This window comes from Furipterus horrens, unplaced genomic scaffold (assembly GCF_987537825.1).
Source record: "Furipterus horrens unplaced genomic scaffold, mFurHor1.1.pri manual_scaffold_6, whole genome shotgun sequence".
In the NCBI taxonomy this organism is placed as follows: domain Eukaryota; kingdom Metazoa; phylum Chordata; class Mammalia; order Chiroptera; family Furipteridae; genus Furipterus; species Furipterus horrens.
In genome coordinates, this window is record NW_028327176.1 from 29,845,320 (window position 1) to 29,867,146 (window position 21,827).

General features: G+C 45.8%; 1 protein-coding gene across 1 annotated transcript in view; it reads left to right on the forward strand.

The window, feature by feature from the left end:
• Positions 1–19,724: 19,724 nt before the first annotated feature.
• The window catches only part of EPAS1 (endothelial PAS domain protein 1), an 82,203-nt gene continuing 80,100 nt past the window's right edge, over positions 19,725–21,827 (forward strand). The window contains exon 1 of the mRNA XM_090281243.1: positions 19,725–20,291. Within this exon, the coding sequence (XP_090137369.1) occupies positions 20,266–20,291 (26 nt within the window). The 5' untranslated portion in view covers positions 19,725–20,265. The remainder of the gene's footprint in view (positions 20,292–21,827) is intronic.

Here is a 21,827-nt window from a genome sequence, read left to right on the forward strand (position 1 = left end):
CTTGCCACACAACTCCTGGAAACCCTGGTCAGAATAATCCTTCCTTTCCCTCTCCTGGGGACTCTGAGCACTCCTGGGGGGCATTGGCAGGTGCAGAGAGTGGAGTGAGCTGGCTGGCCAGCCACCACTCAGCCCCAAAGGCCTGCCCAGCCTTCCCTTAAAAGCCGCTGTCCTTTATTTCCTGTTCCCACTTCCACAGTCCTAATCCATGTCCCTGTCTTTGCACTTGGATGGACGGCCTAGACGGTCTCCTGGCTCACTGCCTTGTCTTCACCCCCTAAGAGTTCCTGCCCTCTCCTGTCAATAGCAGAATCATCTTCAGAAACTTCTTTCCTGGGTTCATTCAATTATATCCTGTTTTCCCTGGCTTCTTTGCCTGGGTGTTCTGCCAGTTCCAGACTTGGGGGTAGAAAGAGAAGAAAGGAACTACCCATTTATAAGGAAGCTCACCTCTCACCCCTTCACTGCATGCAAACTTTACTTCCCTACATGTCACCCCTGAGAAGAAACCTTGTGCATTGTTTGTCTGAGCAGAGAGAAACAGGTGTCATCCCTGTTGCTTTGTCCCTGATCAGCAAGGCTGCCCGGAACTCCTGCCAGCACCTTGCCCAGAAGGAAGAGCTGTGGGAAGGAGCTAACAGACCCATTGGGGAGACAAATGTTACTCAACGGAAGGAACACAAGACAGAGGCAATGGTGCTTAGGGTTCAGAATGGGAAAGCTGGGTGTGGGGACAAAGGGAAAGGGAAGGGATGATCTTGCATTTATCGAACACCTATTGTCAGTCAGGCACTGTGCGAGTCACATTCACATCTGTTACCCTCATCTAATCTGCCAACAATCTTGGGAGATGATTGTCATTGGCGACATTCCCAACAGAGAAGTTTATTTCCTCTCACACCCTTTCTCCATTATTGTTTTTCCTTTTTATTTCTTCGTTTGGTCATCAAGTAATTAGTATTCATTATAGACATATTGTAAGAAAATAATATAAAACTGCAAGGAAAGAAAGAAAAATCCACCCTAATCTCACAACAAAGATATGAGTATAACAATTAATAGCACTTACATATGTATATCCCGGTTCTTAAAATTGATTTTGAAGACATGCAATATCACATGGTATATACAACTATTCTCTTTTTAAAAACTGACCTTAGTGACAAAAATATTTTCAAGTCATTAAAAATTCTAAAAATTCATAGGTAGTGCCTTCACAGTGCCCTGTTATATGGATTACAACTAGTTTCTTAACTGTTCCCCAACTGCTGAACATCTGTTTTTCTATCTTTTGAAATTTAAAACAATGGTTCACTAACATCTTTGTACCAACACCTTTCTCTGAATTTCTGATTATTTTTTAAGGATAGCTTAAAAGAAGTAGAGTTACTGGGTCAAACAGTGTAATTGTGATTTTAAATAGTAGTTTTATTTTCTGATTTTAAAAGTAATAGCTGTTTATTGTGAAAAATTCAGAACACATAAAAAAAGAAAATGTCATCTATAAATTTTCAAATTATTAACATTTTGGGTGTTTACTTCTCAACATTTTCCCCAATGATATATATAAGTGTAAATAAATATAGCTTCATAAAAATTGGAATTATACAGTATATACAATGCTCTATCCTGCTTATTGGCAAGCATTGTATTACAACCATTATGTTATTATCTTTGAAAATATTTTAATAGCTATGCAATTCCACTTTAAGAATGCAGCATATAAATTTGTGTTAATATTCTCATAGCCATTTAAATTGTTGTTTCTAAACTTTTCCATTAATAACTCTGTTATGAATATGTGAATATCTGTGAATATTAATCTTTGACCTCATTTCTGATTATATCCTTCAAATATATTCCTAGAAGTGAAATTACTAGGTCAAAGTATACGAGCATTTTCAAAGTATCGGGACGTATTCCCAAATTGTGTTCCAAAAAGCATTCTTATTAACCAAACAGTGACTGACCATCTTACCATACCCTTTAAATACTGCTTATTATAGATTAAAATAATAATAGATTTTCATTAGCAAAATGTGCTTCACTTCTTTATTTTCACATTTATTATTAATAATATTAAATGTGTTTAATGTTAAATATTCTTTAGGGGCTGTTATTCTCAAATGACTAGCCTCAGTCCATGCTGTGGAGTTCCCTAAAATCTCTGAAAGGGCCACAAACCCCAAACAAGCAGTGGCTGGCCTAGCATTTCCTGTACCTCTTGCTAAGCAGACCCCAGCCTGGCACTAGTGGCAATTGGCCTTGATTTGCACCAAAGCCCCTCCTAGGTGCCTCCAAGCCCAGCACAGGCAGCTACCAACTTCAGATCACTTTGTAGCTACTACCAGGTGGCCCTGGCCCAGGCACAGGCAGTGGCTGACAGAGGCCTGCAACAGAGCTCCTCCCAAGGGTCCCTAGAACTAACATATGCTGTGACTGGCTTCAGGCCACTCCAAAGCACCACCCAATTATCTTCACAAATGGCACATCCAAAGGGTGGATTCAGCAGACACCAGAGACCCACTAGAGTAAATCCCACTCTGTGGGGTCAGCCCCTACACAACAGCTCATCCACTACAGTCACAGCCAGTCCCTATAGTCAGCCTAAAATTCAGTTCCACTCATTGACATGACAACAGCAATCAAGGTTCAGCTACAACAGAAGGGCACACATAACTCATACAAGGGACACCCTGGAGCACCTGACTCAGGTGACTAGGGGACTGTGCCAATGGGCCTCATATGACACCTACTATGTAAAGCCACCCTGCCAAGACTAGGAGACATAGAAGATCTAACTAATTTGTAGAACCAAACAAATGGAGGCAATCAAAATGAGGAGACAAAGAAAGATGTCTCAAACTTAAAAAAGGACAAAACTCCAGAAAAAGAACTAAACAAAATGGAGGCAAGCAATCTATCAGATACAGAGTTCAAAACACTGGTTATAAGGATGCTCAGAGAACTTAGTGAGAACTTCAACAAAGAGATAATAAGCATAAAAAAGGACATAGAAACCACACAAAAGAACCATTCAGAAATGAAGGATATAGTAGCTGAAATAAAGAATGCACTAGAAGGAATTCTTGTATTCAGCAGACTAGATGAAGCAGAGGATCAAACCAGCAATTTGGAAGATGAGGTAGCAGAAAACACCCAATCCAAACAGCAAAAAGAAAAAAGAACTTTAAAAAATTAGGACAGCTTAAAGGGCTTCTGGGACAATATCAAGTATAACAACATTCTCATATTCTGGGTACCAGGAGGAAAAGAAAAAGAGCAAGGAATTGAAAAATCTATTTGAAGAAATTATGACTGAAAACATCCTTACTCTGGCAAAGGAAATAGACAAACAAGTCCGGGAAGCACAGAGTCCCAAACAAGATGAGCTCAAAGAGGCCCACACCAAGACACATCATAATTATAATACCAAAGGTTAAAGATAAAGAGAGAATCTTAAAATCAGCAAGAGAAAGACAGTTAATTACCTACAAGGGAATTCTCATAAGACTCTCAGCTGATTTCTCAAAATAAACTTTGCAGGCCAGAAGGGATTGTCATGAAATACTTAAAGTGATGAAAAACAAGGGCCCACAACCAAGATTACTCTACCCCACAAAGCTATCATTTAGCATTGAAAGAGAGAAAAAGAGCTTCCTGGGCAAGAAAAAGCTAATGGAGTTTATCACCACCAAACTAGTATTACGAGAAATGTTGCAGGGACTTCTTTAAGAAAAAGAATTTTTTTTAATGATCAAAAATATGAATAATAAAATGGCAACAACTACATACTTATTAATAATTACTTTAAATGTAAATGAATTAAATGTTCCAATCAAAAACATAGGCTAGCTAAATGGATAAGAAAAGATCCATACATATGCTGCCTACAAGAGACTGCTTCAGACTGAAAGACACGCACGTGTTGAAAGTAAAGGGATGGAAAAAAATATTTCATGCACATTGAAATTTAAAAACAGCTGAGATAGTCATGCTTACATTAGACAAATAGACTTTAAAACTAATGCTATTAACAAAAGAGAAAGAAGGTCCTAGCAACTCCACTTCTGGATATTTATCCAAAGAAACACAAAACACTAATTTAAAAATACATATGCATCCCTATATTTAAGGCAGCTTTATTTAGAATAGCCAACATATGAAAGCAGTCTAAGTGTCCTTCAATGACCTAATGGTTAAAGAAGACATGGTGCATATATGCAATGGAATATTACTCAGCATAAGAAGGAATAAAATCTTACCATTTGCAACAGCATGGATGGACCTAGAAGGAATTGTGTTGAGTGAAATAAGTCAGACAGAGAAATACAAATACCATATGATTTCAGTTATACATAGAATCCAAAAACAAAATAAATGAACAAAAATAGAAACAAACTCATAGATTCAGAGAATAAACTGATGGTTACCAGGTGGGAAAGAGTTTGAGGGGCTGGGTAAAAAAAAGATGATGGGATTAAGAAGTACAGATTGGCAGTCACAAAATAGTAATGGGGATGTAAAGTATAGTATAGGGAATATAGTCAATAATATTATAATAACTGTGTGTGATGTCAGGTGAGTACTAGACTTACCAAGGGTATCACTTTATAAGTTACATAAATATCTAACCACTATGCTATATACCTGAAACTAATATAATATTGAATGCCAACTGTAACTGAAAAATTAAAAATAAAAATTGAGCCATGAGACAGGTATAAAAAGGCACCAAAAATGATCACTAATATATAGCAGTTGGAATAAGTTAAGTTTATTTGTTCAAATGCCTAAGGACTTTTCTTATTAATATTTGTGGAGAAGACAATTAAGATTTGTTTTGGTCCTTGGTAAGGAACCTTTGAGCCAGAGAAACAGTCAGTTTGTGCTTTAAAAAAAAAACACTCATTTTCAGACTTAGGAATTGAGGATGGTTAAGATAGGTGTGCTTTGAGCTGCTTCTAGAGTTACACTTTTGGTTTCACAAAGATTTGTAAGCTAAGGACAGCTACTCTCAATTCTCCAAAGAACTGGGTTTTAACTTAAGTGACATCACAAGTTGATCTACCCATGCAACTATATCATTCATAATTTGTTTCTTTCCCTTTGGGTACATAGTTTTATTTAACTCAGGGGAGGAGGTTTTATTCTTTAAAAAATTCTATTGGGTTTTGATTCTTGAACTTTCAATTTTGCCAAGTTTCTGAACAAAAGAATTATTAAATCCTCTCAAGTATCTTGTCGGGTTTCAAGTAGGAGAAACAGTAAAAAATTGTGAAGTACCTACTCAGATGGCCAAAGCTTCTTTTAGGGTCCTTTTAGAGCTGATCTTTTAAAATGTTCTGTGGTCTCTTAGAAGGTTCTGCATATTAATTAAAGAATGCATTCCCCCCTTGAGGTGGATTTTTAACAAAGGTTTTCCTGAAGGACCATTAGAGTTGTAAATTATTTGCTAAGTTGATTCATTTTATTAAAAACGCATGCGAGGAGGAATCAAAATGTTTTGTATACATAACTAGAGTTCCTAAGGAGGAAACTGTTGGGGAACTTTTATTAGAGGTTGAAGATCTATGTTAAAGACAAATTATCCTGAAAGCTATCATGACTGGACAAAAAGACAAGAAATGTTAAGGCTATCTTTGAATCATTTAACTTCCTAAAGGCCTCTAAATACTAATTGAAAATGCTTCCCATTCACCGTGTTTAGCATTTCCAGGACTCTCTAATTATGCATGTAAATATACTACTTTTGGAATCTCAAAAGATCCCTGAAGTGGCCACTGTAATTCCAAATTGTTCTTTGTATCAGAAGTACATCAAGACAAATCGTTCGCAGCAGGCGGGATGTAAATTCAGCAGGCATTCCAGAATGAAGTTGTCTCTCCCAGGCCGAATTAGCAGATGCCTCATTACAAAAACCAGTATCAGAGGACCCAAGAATAGAAGATCTGAGCCTAAGCCGAGGGAGGAGGGAGGTTCAGAACAGAGAGAACTCACCACTGGAATCCCAGAGCACAAAGGGCTCAAGCAGTTCCCTTGCTCAGATCCAATGGTGGAACCAGAACTGAAGCAGACTGTTATGATTCTATGACGCTGATGCCATATATGTCAACCAAGCACTAAAGAGTCAGAAAGCTTTGGATAGAAATGCATAGCAAAGATTTATTCAAAGGTCTTAGAATTTGCTAACAGGAAATACGACCAGGCAATAACCAGAGTACTGTGAGGAAGAAAGAGCAGCTCAGAGTTCTAACAGTAAAATCTACATTCTTGAGAGTCCTGCATTCTTAGCCTTTGGATTGTTCCATGACGGTCATTCTCCAGATGTCCAGTGGTCTGGATCATGAATGTTAGGCAATGCGAACATGTGCGCATTCTTTCCTAATTCTTCTTTCTTTCCTAAGTCCTTCGGAAGGTTATCTATAGGAACGTATATATCTCCAGGCACTGATGCACAACTAAACATTTCCAAAGTTTTAGTTCCCAGGAAAATGAAAGCCAGGGTAGAATTTCTTGCTCATCTCTTAGACTACTTGATTTTAGTAAATTAGCAGCTTGACTATAGTGACTCCGTTTGATTTCTTCACTTTTTCTTCAAGCATGAACAAGACAAAGCCCCTGAGCCCACCAAGCTGCCATTCTGATGGTGGGAGACAAGAAACAAACATGGTTCCAGAGAGCAAAAATTCCAGTGGTTCAGAGAGGCCTGGCAGTCTGGGAGACCCTGGGGTTGAGGAGAAGGAGGCAGGTGGTGAAGACCCAGGGCAGGGAGAAGTGGAAGTGCGAGGCACACCTGGAGATGGGCAGAATGCAGCCAGCACAGCATGAGAGGTGGGCAAAAGAGGAGCTTAGAGGAGAACAAGCAGCTGCCCCAGGTAAGGCACCTGAAACGTATTCTGCCTCTGACGGGAATCCATTGGCTGGTATAAACAAGGGAGTGACAGGATCTTGTTCAAGATGTAAAAGATGACTCTGGCTGCTGTGTAGAGAATAGTTTGTAGCAGTGACAAGAGAAACCAAACAAAACCAAACAATGGGCTGAGAGATAGGAGCCCTGGATTCCTCAATATGCTGTGTGTGATCTTAGATATGTCCCTCAGTCTCCTGTGTTATCTGTCCTGAAAATGCCAATGGTAATGTCTATGCTGTTTATGTCACAGAGACAGGGCAGCAATCAGTGCTAGACCATTTTTTAAAGTTACTTTTAAAGAACAAAGGGCTATACAAAAGCAAAGGCGATGGTATCTTCTTGCCCCCTCGGTATATTAAACACTCCCTAAATTCAACTGATTAAGTGGGGGTCTGTATAATAATCACTTGAGCTAATTTCCTCCATGAACACTGTGGCTTCTGAAACTTTACTCACTCAGAGCTAGTTAGCTAATTTGGTTCATGAGGCCAAACTCAACCGAGTAACCCCAGTGCCTGCCAGATCCTTTTCCTCCTAATCCCAAATAATCAGACAGCTTTCAATAGGATGTCTCTGATCAATACCAGCCCTCTGAGAGAGTGGCCCTTCCCCGCCACAGGGGCTGCTCATGGGAATGAGAGCAGCATCTTGGGATGAAAACCAGCTTCAAGCCCACTGAGTTGCTTCACTTCTCTTCCGTGATGCTTTTTCTCTACAGCTAATAGGGACTAGAACTTTGTCCTGGTTCCCTCACAGGGAGATGTGGAATCAACAGAAGCTCCTGGGGACACATGTTGGTGTTGACGTGCCAGCTGTATTGCCTCTGCCACTGAGAGAAGTGCTCCTGTTGTCAGTGGATTGGGAAAGAATGTGCCTTGGCACGTCACCATGCACCCAGCCCAGACCCTGCGGGTTGAGTTCCAGCAGAAGAGAAATTTTTTGGAAAACACATGTACACAAAGCAAAAAAGGAAACAAAAGAAATTTAAAAAACAACCAAACAAAAAAGGTAAGAAGCCAGACTCCAGTCAGTGTACACTTTGGATGGTATTTGGGTGATTTTTAGCCTAAGCACTAGATATGTGTTCAAGCTCACTTAATCCTCACCTAACCCCTCCAGGTAGGTGTCATTAACTGACATTCACAGAAAGCAATGGATTTGTCCAAGGATGTCATCTGAGCTCCACCACTGGGAGGGGGCCCAGGTCAGCCCAGTTCCAAGGCCTCATGGGCCCCGGTCCTCAGGCTAATAGTCCTGAAGCATTCAGGGTTCTTCTCCATCATTCTTTCCGTGAAGGCCAGCATTCCAGACATCCTGGGAACCCCTCAGGCCAGAGATGATGGAGGACATGCTCAGACCTCTCAGGGTTGGTTTGTCATTCAGTCCTTCAAAAGACAAATAACCGATCATCCAGCAAATATTATTTGAGGGCCTGGGAGAGAGGTCTGGACGGGGACGGGGAGGCAGGAAGGGTACAAACTTGAGAATAATTCAAGAGCAAGACACAGCCACATCTCTGCCAGTGGAGGGGCAGTGTCAGCCCCTAAGGAAGGAGCTAACCAGGGTTAGGGTGAGGTAGTGTTTATGGATATAGAAAGGTGGCAGAGGCTGTTGTCACGGGCTCAGCTGACACCATAGGAAAGCTGGAGGGCCTGGCTACTTCCCTTCCCGGGGCCTGGCACTTAGGGCCCTGGATCCCTCTGGAGTGTAGGAGAAGGCCAGGACAGGGCCATTGGGAGTGCCAAGTACAGCCTGTACCCATGTCTCAGGTTGACCCGGGTGACCCTGGCCCCACTGTCCGTTTTCCCTACAGAGCCAGCCTCTCAGCATTGCCAGCTCCTAGCTGGTGACTGGCTGGGTGGCTGAGGCTGCCCAGGGCCTGGGCACAGGGACCGTGTTGGGAGAAGGGATTTCTTTCTATGTGGGGGAGGTCCCTGGGGAAATGGGAAAATCAGTGGGAAGGACAAATTCTTGTGGAAAGACTGTGTGGGGCTGGTGTACTGCCCTCTGAAGTGAGCGTCTCTGAAGGACAAGGTGACAGGGTGTGGGGCTCAGCTGCTTGGGAGGGAGGCAGAAGAACCTGCCCTTCCTGTCAGGTGGGCCTCCCTCCCTCTCTCTTTCAACACTATTTTAAAAATGTAACCAGAGGCTTACCTTGTCCCCACCCATCTGTTCAGAGAGAAGGAGGGCAGTTTATCTAATCAGCCCTCCCTTAGTGGGTGGGAAGGGGAGAAATGGACCCTTCCCTCTGGCAGACTAATGTAACAATAGCAGAAAGCAGAGGACAGGGGTCCTTCCTGACTCTTAAGAAAAAAAGCCTCTTAATTTTAGTATAAAATGATCTCAACTAAAAACTAAGTTTTGTAATACATGGAATTGGTATTATCTTAGTGTGCAAGATTTATTTTTTTTAGTCTATGCTGAGACTGTTTTATCTTGCTAACGCTCTCCCTTTGGAGATCTATAATGGTATAAGAAACTATGATATCACTAGGATATTAACATCCACACTTGCATTATAGTGTATAAGGTGTTTCTAGGTGCAGTATCACATCCGATCCTGTCCCTAAGTCTGTGAGGTAGGAGTTACTAGTATTCCCATCTTGCAGATGAGGAAGGTGACGCAGAGACGTTGACTGCGTGGGTGGGCACCTAAGAAGGGGAGATCTCAGCCTGGGCTCCAAGGCTTCAGACTGCGAGCCCCACCCAGTGGGCTCCACAGCACCTGCCTGTACAGAAACTCTGGGCCCCAAGGATAAAAGGAAGCCCTCTAAACCAGCGGGTACCCAACCTTTTCGGCACCAGGGACTAGTGTTGCCTGCAGCAGCAGCAGGCGGAGCTCAGGCTGTCATGGGATCACAGCTTTGCTCACTCGCCTCCGCTCCCCTCCTGCTGTGTGGCCCCATTCCCAACAGGCCTAGGACCAGTAGTACCAGTCTGCAGCCCCGAGTTGGGGACCCCTGCTTTAAACCACCTCCTCTTTCAGCTTCACCCCAGTCCGGAGCACCTTAGCTCACACAGACCTGGTTCACTTGGATCAAGCCCTTAACGTTACATAGGGCTTTAGACTTTTCCCATCCCATGTCTCACTTAACTTTTCACCTTGTAAGAAAGATAGGTTTCCTTTCATTTTGGAGAAAAATATATGTAGGAAGAAATGTGGGAACTGGGCTCTGTTTGTTCCTAACACCTTCTCTCCAGCTCTGTCCGCCACAGCTCTCCGCACCTGCTGTTCGCATGCCCTGCCCAGCACCACCCCTAAGGCCTACCAAGGTGCCGCGTCCTTGGCCCTGGCCTGAAGGACTTCCAGTCATCGAAGCTGGCTGGGCCATGACCTCCCACCTGCACTTCTTTTCACAGTTCTTTGTGAGCCGTCCAGCCAGGCGTGTGGACAAGAGCCTCATCAGTTCTGTCCTCTCTTATGCAGAGACTAATGGAAATGATCTTCTTAGCCTCGTGATCACCATGGCTGGGAGAAGTCTGGTCATTGAAAACCTCAAAGTCAGAAACCTCCGGAGAACAATGATATATTCACCGGGAAAGAGGAATGGGAAAAGGGGAAAGAAGAAATGGAGAGGAGGAGATGAAGAAGAAGAATACACACAGAGAGCAGCTTGAGGGTGGGATTGCCCAGGGCAAGAACTGAGTGGAAACACAAGCATAGGTCTGGGGATGTCCTCTGGGTCCACTCTTCCCAGCTGCAGGGATTTTCTCATTCCTACATGTGAATAGCCCCTGAGTAGGACTGGGGTGGGGAGGGGAGTTGGATATGTCTTTGACACATCCCCGAGATGTGATGGCCTCCCCCGTCTATACTTCCAGGGCTACATACAGAGACCAGTGTCCCCTCCAATGGCAGGGCTGTAATAATTGGCTCCTTGCTTAGAGGAGGCCTACTCAGGAGATTCTAGAATTCACAGAAATTATTCTCTCCTTCAGCTGGTTATTGTGCAAAATTTCAGTAAAAAGAAAGCTTGAAAGTTTTACAAAAATTAAGTTGAAGAAGAAAGATAAACTGTTCCAATGAAAGATCAAGAAGGTACCTGGTGACTGAGCCAAAGGTTGCCCAGGTCAAGGTCATCTACTCTCTGCTTCACAGATGCTCTGACAGTTTGCAGAAAAATACTCACCGGCGCCCTTCACTGTCATTACTGCCATGATGGCCACCTAATTATTGGGAACAAGGCCATGAGGAAAGCTGGAGTGTCATGGCTAGAAAATGAGGGTTACATCCCATTCCTCACCAGCACAGGTGACACTGCCATCCTCAAAATGCCCTATCAGGCATTGTAAGTGCTGTGCAAAGCCAGTAATAGCTGCTAATCTCAGATGGACAGTAATAACTAAGCTTCCTCGAAGGAGCTTTGGCAATGGTTCTGTATCCCTGTCCTTTGCTCTGAGCCTTAAGAGAGAGTACTTAGTTGCTACCTTCAGCCCAGATGCTCTTCTGCTCCTTCTCTGGCTAACAAGCTCCTTGTCACCCTTCAAGATCCAGCCAAAAAGTCACCTTTTCTGGATGTTCTCCCTAATAGTCCTCACCCGTAACCAAGCCAACAGAATCATTCTCCATTCTGAAGTCTAAGCTGAGTTTCAACCACAGTGATGATGTGAACACTCCATAAATGCTAAAGAATGGAAGAATGAGTGAATGAAAATAGTTAGGGAAAGATTAGACTACAACCAGTCAAAGGGGATGATGCCTCAAGTACAATGGAATTTGGAAAGTTGCATTTTATAAACTCTATCATTTTATTAATTCAAAAATGCAGTGTCTATTCCTAATAGGAAAAGTTAGCTTGGAGTTGTCTATGAGTCTTTCCAGTACTCTTCTGATTATGGGCACAATGAACTCTGGTTTCTCTGCCTTGGGGTCACTTGCCTAGAGATTTACTACTGGCATGCTTTTAGGTCAGAAGACATCTCTCCACCACAAATTGCTGTCTGATCAGGATCCACTTTAATTTAGCCCAAGGTAGAATAATTAGGAGGGTTAATGTGCTGTGATGTAAAATTAACCAACTAAGATAGGGCATGCCAAGACCCATTGTCTAAAGGCTTTGAAATGTCTGTGTCTCCTCTTCATTCCACTGGGGTACATCATTGAGCACATTGGTTAGAGTTGCTTTGCTACCCCAGGATTCATGCACCAGACACTACACCCATCTGAGGGAGACCAAGAGAAAATCCTCAGTTTCAAATCTTAAGTATGCACAGGTACATTCTCATCATTGTTATCTGTTTTCTTCAAAGGGGAAAGACAGAGATATGCACTCTAGATAAATGAAAAGTTTGAAATAAGGTTTGTGTGAGAACTTGTTTCTCGGCACTTGAGTAGTACATGTGCATATATACGTGTGTTTGCGCAAGGGTATTTGGGGCATGTGTGTGTGCTTCAGAAATTGCCCCTGAAGCTCTCCCCTCTAACACCAACACTAGAGAAGGACACAACTTCAGTTCCTACATTGATGCATATAGAAAAGGCCTTTACACAGCCATGGAAATCATAAAGAGGCAAACATTTTCCTCATTCTTTGTATATTGATATGTTTTGAAATCAAACCCCTGCAGTGTCCAGATCCCCTGAATGCCATGTAACCATCCTTCTCAATTAACTTAGGTCCAAAGCCTCAGTTGTCTTGCTATCTCAGACCACTTCTTGAATCTGCAGGGGGTTTGCTGTAGAGACACGGTGATGACTTGGAGGTAAAAATAATTTCTGAGTCTGTGAGGCCCTTCCTTCCCAATTTCCATTTCACTTCTATTAGCTTAAATCTGAGATTTAAGCCTGCAGACGGACCAGATGTGGCTATGATTGGTCAGTGCCTAAGCTCCCTTGAGGTCCTTGCTGGCTGCTCTGCCTGCTGCTATGGGAGTGGTTCGAGGCTGGCAGGACAACTGTTCTAAATGAGATGATCAAGAGAAGTCGAGGCAAGGACATGCTAAAGACTAACTCCTGCCAAGCCAAACTTTAGCAGAACATCTGCATAGACAAGATGCCCAGAGTGTTTAGTTCCCCATGGAAGCCCTAATGACACAGCTGATGGGTCAACTCTAAGCAGTCCACAGGTGGCCTCACATCTCTCCTAGCATGGGCCAATGGGGCAGCGACCACCAATGAATTCAGTGAAGCAAAGTATTCAAATGCCAGAGCTTAAATTGACTCTTAAAGATCCAGCCCACTCCCTTTACAGGAAAGAAAGCTGAGGTCCAGAGATAGAAACTCATACCAGATTGCCAGTTCCTTGATGGATGGAATATTGTTCATCGATCTTGGTGTCCCCAATGCCTAACAGAGTGCCTGGCATACAGTGAGCATTCAACAGATGCTGACCAAGTGAATACTGTATGGAAATGAATGAAGAGATGAATGGATGAATGAATGAAAATATCAGATAAGAGTCTAAGTTTCAAGTAACAGAATGATCTCTAGCTCATTTGAGAAGAAATGACTGACTAATGAGGGTTCTGGGGATCTCGCAAGATCCCTGGGAGGGCTGGTGAGCTAGGCCCAGAGATTCAGCAACCAGGAAAAAAGCCTAAACTGGAACCAAGAGAACAGCATCATTGCCACTGCAGATGGCTCTAGTGGGCATGGCCAACCCACCAACTCACAATTCTGGATGTCGGTGCCAGAATTGCTGCCACCAAGATGGCATCCACTTTGCAAGGTGCCTGTTTCCTTCAATCACTGGATTCAAAGTCCGGACAGGTGTATATCATTCAAAGAAGCTGGATCTACATCCATACCCAGGCTTCCAGCGAGGCTGAGAGTATCTGGTGTTTTTACTTTCTGCAGTGAAAGGAAGACTTTGCTTCATAGCATGAGTGAGGAACTCCCCAATCATAGAAAGATGCTAAAGGGCTAAGAAGAAAGAAAGATGTCCATTACCATGAATGAATTAACAAAATGTACAGTGCAAGATGTTAGTATATTGTGCACTTGGCTGACTCTTGCAGTCTCCTCATCTATTATTTCTGGGAGTCTCTGAAGCATTTTTCTGTCTGTAGCTGTCCTTTGCATCCCAATCTTCCACAGCATTTCCTGTGATGTCCATAGTTAAGGTCTCCCTCAAAACTGGGTCAGTACCCTTGCCACTGTCTCCTGGGCTCATGCTTCTTATTTTTCTCAGCCATTTCTTGAGTTCCTTTCAGAGAGTCACTAGCATTGCTGTGGCTTCTGACATCATCCCCATGCACAGACTTGAAGGGGCCCGAAGACCCCTAAAATAGTTATGTTGAACAAGTAGGGTTTGTATGGTATAATTAGAAAGCAACATTATTATTTTCTCCCATTAAATGTTTAAGTAGACTATTTGATGGATTATTGAATTCCTACTTTGCATCAAACCTCATTTACATCCCAAGAATTTTCTAATCATGCTTAAGTAATAAAAATAAACATTCCTTTGCTCATACTTAATAAAAGTCTGAGTCTAGTGAAATAATGAAAACTCAAGCTTCATTTCAAATTAAAGCTCTGACTTCCCCAACTCAGACTTTCTTCAGCCTGTGTGGACAGGAGGAGAGACGATGTCTGTTACTTGCAACTTAAATCTTGATGGCTACATCATTTGTTCAGTTGTCCATTTGTTTATACATTCATACATTCATTTGGTCAGCATTTAGTGAGGGCCATTTTATGCCAAGTGCCCTGCTAGCCATTGAGGATCCCATCATATTTCCTCACCTAGCACCTCTGCTCCTATCTCCCTCAGAGCCTGTCTTAGGAGTAAGAGAGGTCTGTTGTTTTTATTTTTGTTGCTGTTGGCTTTTTGTTTGGTTTGTTTGCTTGTTTGTTTGTTTGGGTTTTTTTCCCCTAACATGGGTGTAATTTCTCTTTGGTTTTCTCTGGTCATGGCAGCTGTTATTCACTTCAGTGTTAGTTAATATTCTTCGAATATACCCCTGCTGGTCTCCTGCAACTGCAACCCTTATGGCTCCAGAAGGACCCCCTTCAGCTGGTGACTTGTGATCTTCCCTCAGCTTCTACTTCCAATGGCATTGCCCCCTCCTTCTGCTGAGATCTCTTTGAAGAAGCTTACATGGACAGGGTCCCCTTCAACATCCTAGATGGGTATTCCTCCTGTGGGTACCCTGTCTGTTCTGCAGACATTGTGTACTGTACTAGACCTTGTAATGCTGCCTGGATCGCCCTTCTGGAATGAAGGACATAGTCTCCCAAGTGCTGTTGTCAAAGGTCTCATCCTTTCTCCAAGGGCAGCCTAATGTCTTGGGATCTCAGTTGAAACTGATCTTGGAAAAGTCCCATTTTAACACTTGTTACAGGCCAAAGCCACACTACAGGAGGGAAAGGGTATCTCTGACCACCCCCCCCCCACTTGGTGTAATTCTTAGTTATCTAGGCTTCAAGCCCAATATCCTCATTTTTAGTGACAGTAGTGCCTTATTTCTGTTGTGCATTTTTCTCTCTAAGGTGGGGTTGGTATGTCCTTCCTATTGGCCATTCCCTTCCCATGTGAGGTATTTTAACACCTCAGTGACTTTACCCACCCACAGGCCAGTCTAGGTAAGGCTTTCCTAGGTCCTCGCAGTGCCCATGGCTGGGACACTAGCTTTTTCTGCTTTTTCACTCACTCACTCACTCACTCACTCACTCATTCCACCTTTCTACTGACCACCACCAAATTCTTACAGCACCTCTTGTTTAGACTGTATGATTTTGCTCTCAATTATTAAGCATATGTAAATTGTATATATGAATTTAAAAAATAATTTTGGAATCATTACTACATTAAAAGATGCTTATTGAGTTCAGAAGCCTTAAAAGATGAGTAAGTGTGTATGTTATAATCTGGGAAATACAAAGTGCACACAGCTAGACTGGTTCCTCCTGGAAGGACATGGATGCCTTTCCAGCACATGGATGCCTTCTAGTTTCCCTGAAGCAGCACAGCATGGTGGTCGGGAGCCAATGACTCCTTCACTGTTAGCTGAACAATAGAATGATGAACATACAAGACCTTTTATGGACAAAAATCTCATCCCTAGACCTAGAAATGGGAGACATTAGTCTCTATGTTATTGATAATCCAGATTTGAGGGGTGGGAGGAGCTGTGATTCTTTAAAACTGGAGCCCTATCAGTAGGGGGCGGGGGGGAAGCTTGATCCTTTTCTCAATAAAAAAAAATCACATAACTCTTTTTGAAAGATGACAAATTCTGGATCTGTGACATCAAAAGTCACAACAGTTAATGGTAGATACAGCATATGTCTATGAGAAATATCCCACAGCTTTGCCCTAAAGCCAAACACAGGGGGTATGGTTTCCTGTCCTGGAGTTCAGTGAGGAGGAGTGCGAGGATAAATTTTGGGAAGTCACAACTTAAGAGCTGGTTTTGTTTAGAGGGATTAACATGCAAGGGAAGGGGTGACTCAGTAAAAGTGTTTTAATGGAGGAGGAGCCATGGCCTCTGCCAGATTGTCCCTTCCCCCACCTCTGCTCCCTAGCCTGCTTGCTCTCTCCAGCCCAAAATCAACTAAATGGCCAGGCCAGGGTCAGGTGGGTAATCCTGGAGATGACATACGTGGTAGGACCAAGACTAGTGCAGGGACTAGTGCGAGTGAGGGCCCTCTCTTTCACCCCAGGAGCCTCTCTTGCTTTAATGCAGTAGAAGTTGTAAAATACTAAAGAAATAGCCCAGCCTTCCAAAATCTCTTCTGCTGTTAGATCCCACCCATTCCAACCTGATTCACAACCACATCCTGGACCCTGGCATCGGTACATTAATAGGCTTCCTAGGGCCCTCTTTCTTCCACCTGCCCACTTCATTCCAGGTGCCTGCTCTTTACCGAGTTAGTTAACTCCTTATCTCTGTCCCATCCTCCTAAGGGTGTACGCTCTAGAGGAGAGAGGAAGCTAGAGAGACCCAGTCTTGTCCTTTGTTATAACATGTGGGTATTTCCCTGCTGCCACAGCCTTTGTTACCTACCCAGCAGTCCGGTCTAGAGTTGGGAGGCAAGTGGAGAGATTTGTTGGGAGATGGGCAGTTCGTTCCCATTTTAAGCGGCCTGACAGCTTTGCTTATCGATGCCCTCTGCTGCCCTCTGTGGCCAAAACATCGATGTCTCTAGAGACACTCTTCTAAGTCCTGGGATCCAGCTCTCCCCACCTTCATCTTTTAAAGCAGTTCTCCTTCAGTTCTCTGTGGGTTTTAAAAGGTAAAATGGGACACTCTTAACTGCCAGCCTTTGTCTGGTTTATACTCCCAGCCCCTTCCTGCAAAGTTTGTTGAACCAAATCCTGGAAGAAATCTTAAGAGGTCATTGGGTTCTTTGGCTCTGCTCTAAGCAAGGCTGGGTCTGCTACTTCTGGGAATTATACAGGCTTTTGGTGACTCTCTGGACACTGCCAGAATCACAGACTTCAAAGTTACTCACTGGGATTTCCACAAAATTTGTTTAATTGTTTTTATTAACTTGGAGACCTTTCACTTAGAGGACAAAATCCCAGTTAGAAAGATGAGCAGGCTGGCCATGGGGAAGGAGCTACATTAAAATGGCTGATATGTTCCTCAGTGACCTTTTACCTTTCTTGTTTTTTTTAACATCTAAAAAACTAATTTCATAAGCTCGAACCCTGCTGAAATGTTCTCTATGGGTTGAAGATGTCGCTTTATTATTTGCAAAAACAGCCCAGGACTCAGTGGTTTCTCCTTGCTCTGGCAGTGAATGGCTTTGGGCACCTGGAAGCCATCAAAGAACCCATTTCTTCTTCCACTACAGTCCCAGGTGAGATGAGTATAAGCTTATTGTTGATTAAGGGAGAATCAACCATGTCTTACCAATTAGAATTCCTCATTGAGATAAATATGTGTCCGCTAGGATTGGCTGTCTGGAGAAGCCCTGTATAAATCACCCTATTGCTGAAACCCATTAGCCACAAGAAATGGCTCCCTAGAGAAATTTGCAATTTTTGTTTGAATCCCTTGACTGTCAGGCCTGACATTTGATTTTAAAGTCCGTGGGCACAATGCTCATTGGCTCCAGCAAAATGAAAAAACGTGCCCGAGTTTCCAGTTCTTCACAGGTTTTTTTCATCTCTCTTTAATTCTGCTTTCCAATGCCTTCCAAAGGCTCTTGAAAGATATCCCTGCCCCTCTTACCACGTGCAAGGGAAAAAAAAGCACATGTTTATTTTGTATTTTGGTGGTGACACAAAACTATACCACCAAAATTCCGCTTAGGTACAATTATTTTTTTCTTGATTTTATTTTTGTGTTGTGGTAAAAATGCATAGCATTGAATTTCCAGTCTCCACCAATTTTAAGTGTGTAGTTCAACAGTTAAATATACTCACATTGTTGTGCAACAGATCTCTAGAACTTTTTCATCTTGCGAAACTGAAACTCTATACCCATTGAGTACTCATTCCCACCCCTTTCCCTGCTCCCCCTCCCCAGCTCCTGTAACCATCTTCCTGCTTTGTTTCTATCAATGATTACTTTAAATATTTCATATGAGTGGAATCTTACAGTCTTTATCCTTTAGTGACTGGCTTATATCACTGAGCATAAAGTCCTGGAGGTTCATCATGCAGATTGTTGTAATATAAAATGCGGCGAGGCTAAGTGGGGGACGGTACAGCAGTTTCCGGTGGAAGGGAAGATCAGTTCCCCGGCCCTTGCTTTCTCTTCCACTCACACTGGTGGAGCCTGTGTGTCCTGTCAGAGTTTTAAAGAATAAGAGCCTCCAGGTCCCTTCCTGGGACATCCCTGCTGGGTCACAGTAATCTATTGATAGGTAGGGAATGAGGTGGGGTTCTTGGGAGACTAGCTGAGCGCGGGGCAGCGGTTCAGGTGCGGGTTGAAGGAAGCATTTAAAGCTCAGCTGAAAAAATTCCCAGAGCTCTGACTGGTTGCCCCTTAGACCTCGGATCTCCGCTCACCTAACACGTGCAGTCTTCACATTCCTAGGATTTCAGTTGGACCCTGGAGACACATCGGGCAGGCCTGATATCTCGTGATTGGAGGACACGGTGTCAACTCTTGTCCCAAGATAGCCCTAGGAAGCCAGACTCACTTGACCAATTCTGAACTAGCCAAGTGGCCAGGTGTTGGGAGTAGGGTGTGGCAGGCCCGACGGTTCAGCGGCCCTACTCTCCCCACTCCCAGTCAAAACCGGAATACCTCTCAGCCCAGTCCCGCAAGCAACCCACATGCCAGTTAAGGGAAGGAAAGAACAGGAGTAGCCCTATCACAATTTCACTGCACGGTTTCCCCCAGACCCGACAGGAGCAGGTGATCCGTCTCCCTGTTTCTCTCCAAAAGGCAAAAATCAGGACGTTCTGCCTGAAGGGGGGCACCCCATCGCCCTGTCTCGGAATGCTCTCCACTGGGCCCTACGCAGCGGGGCGAGGGACCGCGCAGCGGCTCTGCACATCGCGTCAGTGCGCGGGACCCTCTGCGCTCGCGGTCCTGCGCTCGTCCCAAGGGCATGGCGGGGGTAGGAGGACACCAGCGCAGAGGGGCACTCCCAGAGCCGGACTTCTTGCTGTCGCTTAGCCCACATAAACTGCGCCTACCTGGCGCGGAGTCCCACCTTGCTACCTGCCAACCTCATAAACAACTACTGCAACTGCGGAGGGTGGAGGCGCGGGGGCGGGCCGCAGCGGAACCGAGCTTTGGGGCAGGGGGCGGGCCGCGATCGGAGCCGAGGATGCAGCGGCGCCTCGCCATTGGCCAGGACGCGTGGGCTGCCGGGGCTCGCGGAGCGGTGCGGGCGGGGCCTCTGGGCGCGCGCACTCCTCGTGCCCTCCCCCGCGTGGGCCGCCAGAGTTTTTAAAGTGGGCAGGCAGCCCCGGGAAGCAGACATTCTGGAGCGGCTCGCGGCACTGCTCCGGCGTCTGCTGCGCTCCCGCCCAGCTCTCCTGAGCCGGCCGTACAATCCTCGGCAGTGTCCTGAGACTGTATGGTCGTCTCAGCCGCCGCGCCCGCTCGGCCCCAGATTCCTCTAACTTGTTGGAGCCACTTTTTTATACTCTTTATTTCTTTTTGAAAACCCAGGACAGTGACTCTGTTTTGAGGGGGTGGGGAGGAACTTCGGTCCCTTTCTCGCTGCCCTCTTTTTGGCGTTTGACAGCCTCCGCCCACTCCTTTCCCTGACCCCGCCTCCCGGTGCAGGTTCCTCCGTCACCTTTCTCCACCCCTCTCCCCCACACCTAGCCAGCCGCCAGCAAACTTCCACCTGACTGTGTGGAGCTCTCAGGCCTGCGAGCACCTTTAACATCGACCGGACCCTCAGGGAGTGGACGAGGGCCACAGCGAAGGCAGCGGCTGCAGCCCCGCAGGCTGGGGAGCCCCAGTGCTCGGCGTCTCAAAGGGCCACAGCGACAATGACAGCTGACAAGGAGAAGAAAAGGTAAACGGGCGTGCGAGTCGGCTAGGGAGCTCGTCCGAGGCGGTAGGCGGACTTCGGGGGCCGGGGCGGCCGAGAGCAGCTGGTGGAGGAGTGCAGAGAGGTCTTTGAGGCCCGACAATGAATTTGGAAGGGTTTGGTGGGGAGAGGAGGGAACCAGGTGCTCCGCCTGGAGACGCGGTGCTGCGGCTTCGCAGCGGAGAGTTCTGTGGCCCGAAGGAATCGGGGACCTGAGCGTGCAAGAGGCCAGGAGGCCGAGGGAGATGGCCCTGCAGGTTCGAGGTGCTCCCGTGGTATGTTCCAAAATTGCCCCCGCCGCGCCTCAAACTGCGGGGCCCGCAGATTGAAATGTTTCTTGGTTGATTTAGCTCAGGTCAACTTTCGACTTTAGGTCTCGTTAGCGGGGCAGCATCCACTCAGACCCTTTGGGTCATTCCAAATGAGTTGCTGTGTCCTCTGCGTCCCAAATTGGCAAGGGGTCGGGGTCGGAGCGCGGCCCTGAGACGCGACCGGGCGGAGGAGCCAAAATGCCGCAAAGGGCCCTCATTCCGGGTCCCCAGATCCCACTGAAACTTGGAGAGACCCCCTTGGTGGTACTGCACCTTGACTCCGCGGGAGAGAGTGGGTAGTGGGCCGGGCGCCCTCGCGGGGGCAGTTGTCTTGATGTGCGCGAGGTGATGGCGACACCGGGTGCTCCCGGCGGATCCTGGTGTTTCTCTCCCAAGAGGACAGAGAAGGGCAGCCGCGAGCTGCCGGCTGCTGCCTGCCCTCGGGAGCCTCTAGGCACTGGGTGAGAGGCAACTCCGGCCAACTCTCACTGCCCTCCTGCCCCCTCCCGGCCGCTCCCCGCCTGTCCCTATCCCGGCCGCGTCCCGGCGAGGGTGAGAGCGCACCGAGCGGCCGCGCAGACTTGGGCACTCCTTAGCTTCCCGCAATCTTGCGCAGCTCGCTGCCAGACTCTCGTTTCTCCTTTCTGTACTGGTGCTGCCCGAGCGGGCTGGAACTTTCAGCCCCGCGCTCGGCCGCGGCTTGGCAGGGCTTGGGTTGGGAGACTGGGATCGTAAGCATAGTTGGCTGAACGACCTGAGAGTCTGGAGATCAGCTGCTGGGCGGCCGTTGAGGTGGTGAGGACATAGGGGACCCAGCCACGAAGGGAGGGGATGACTGGTCTTGAGCCGGGGGCCCCGAAGAGCTCAATGCCTGCGTTGATTTGCTCTTGTTCTGAATTCCACTTCGAGATTGGAGTCAGAAACCGTGTATCCTCTGGCTGAAAACGGCGGGTTTTCACCTCTGAGCACCGATAAGTGTTTGATAAAAGGGAACGAAAAGCACCCGTTCTGGCCTGGCGCCCGGTCCCTTTGCTCTCTGATCGCTGGGAGGAGGGGTCTGAGCCCAGCTACCTCTTCCCTACCGCAGCTCCCCCTCCCGAGTCACTGTGGCACCCCACGCCTGAGACAGCGAGGGAGCCTTGGCCCGGCCACCCTGGGCCCTGAGACCGCGCCCCCAGGGCCTCGGAGCGGCTCCTGGAGTCCGGTGTCT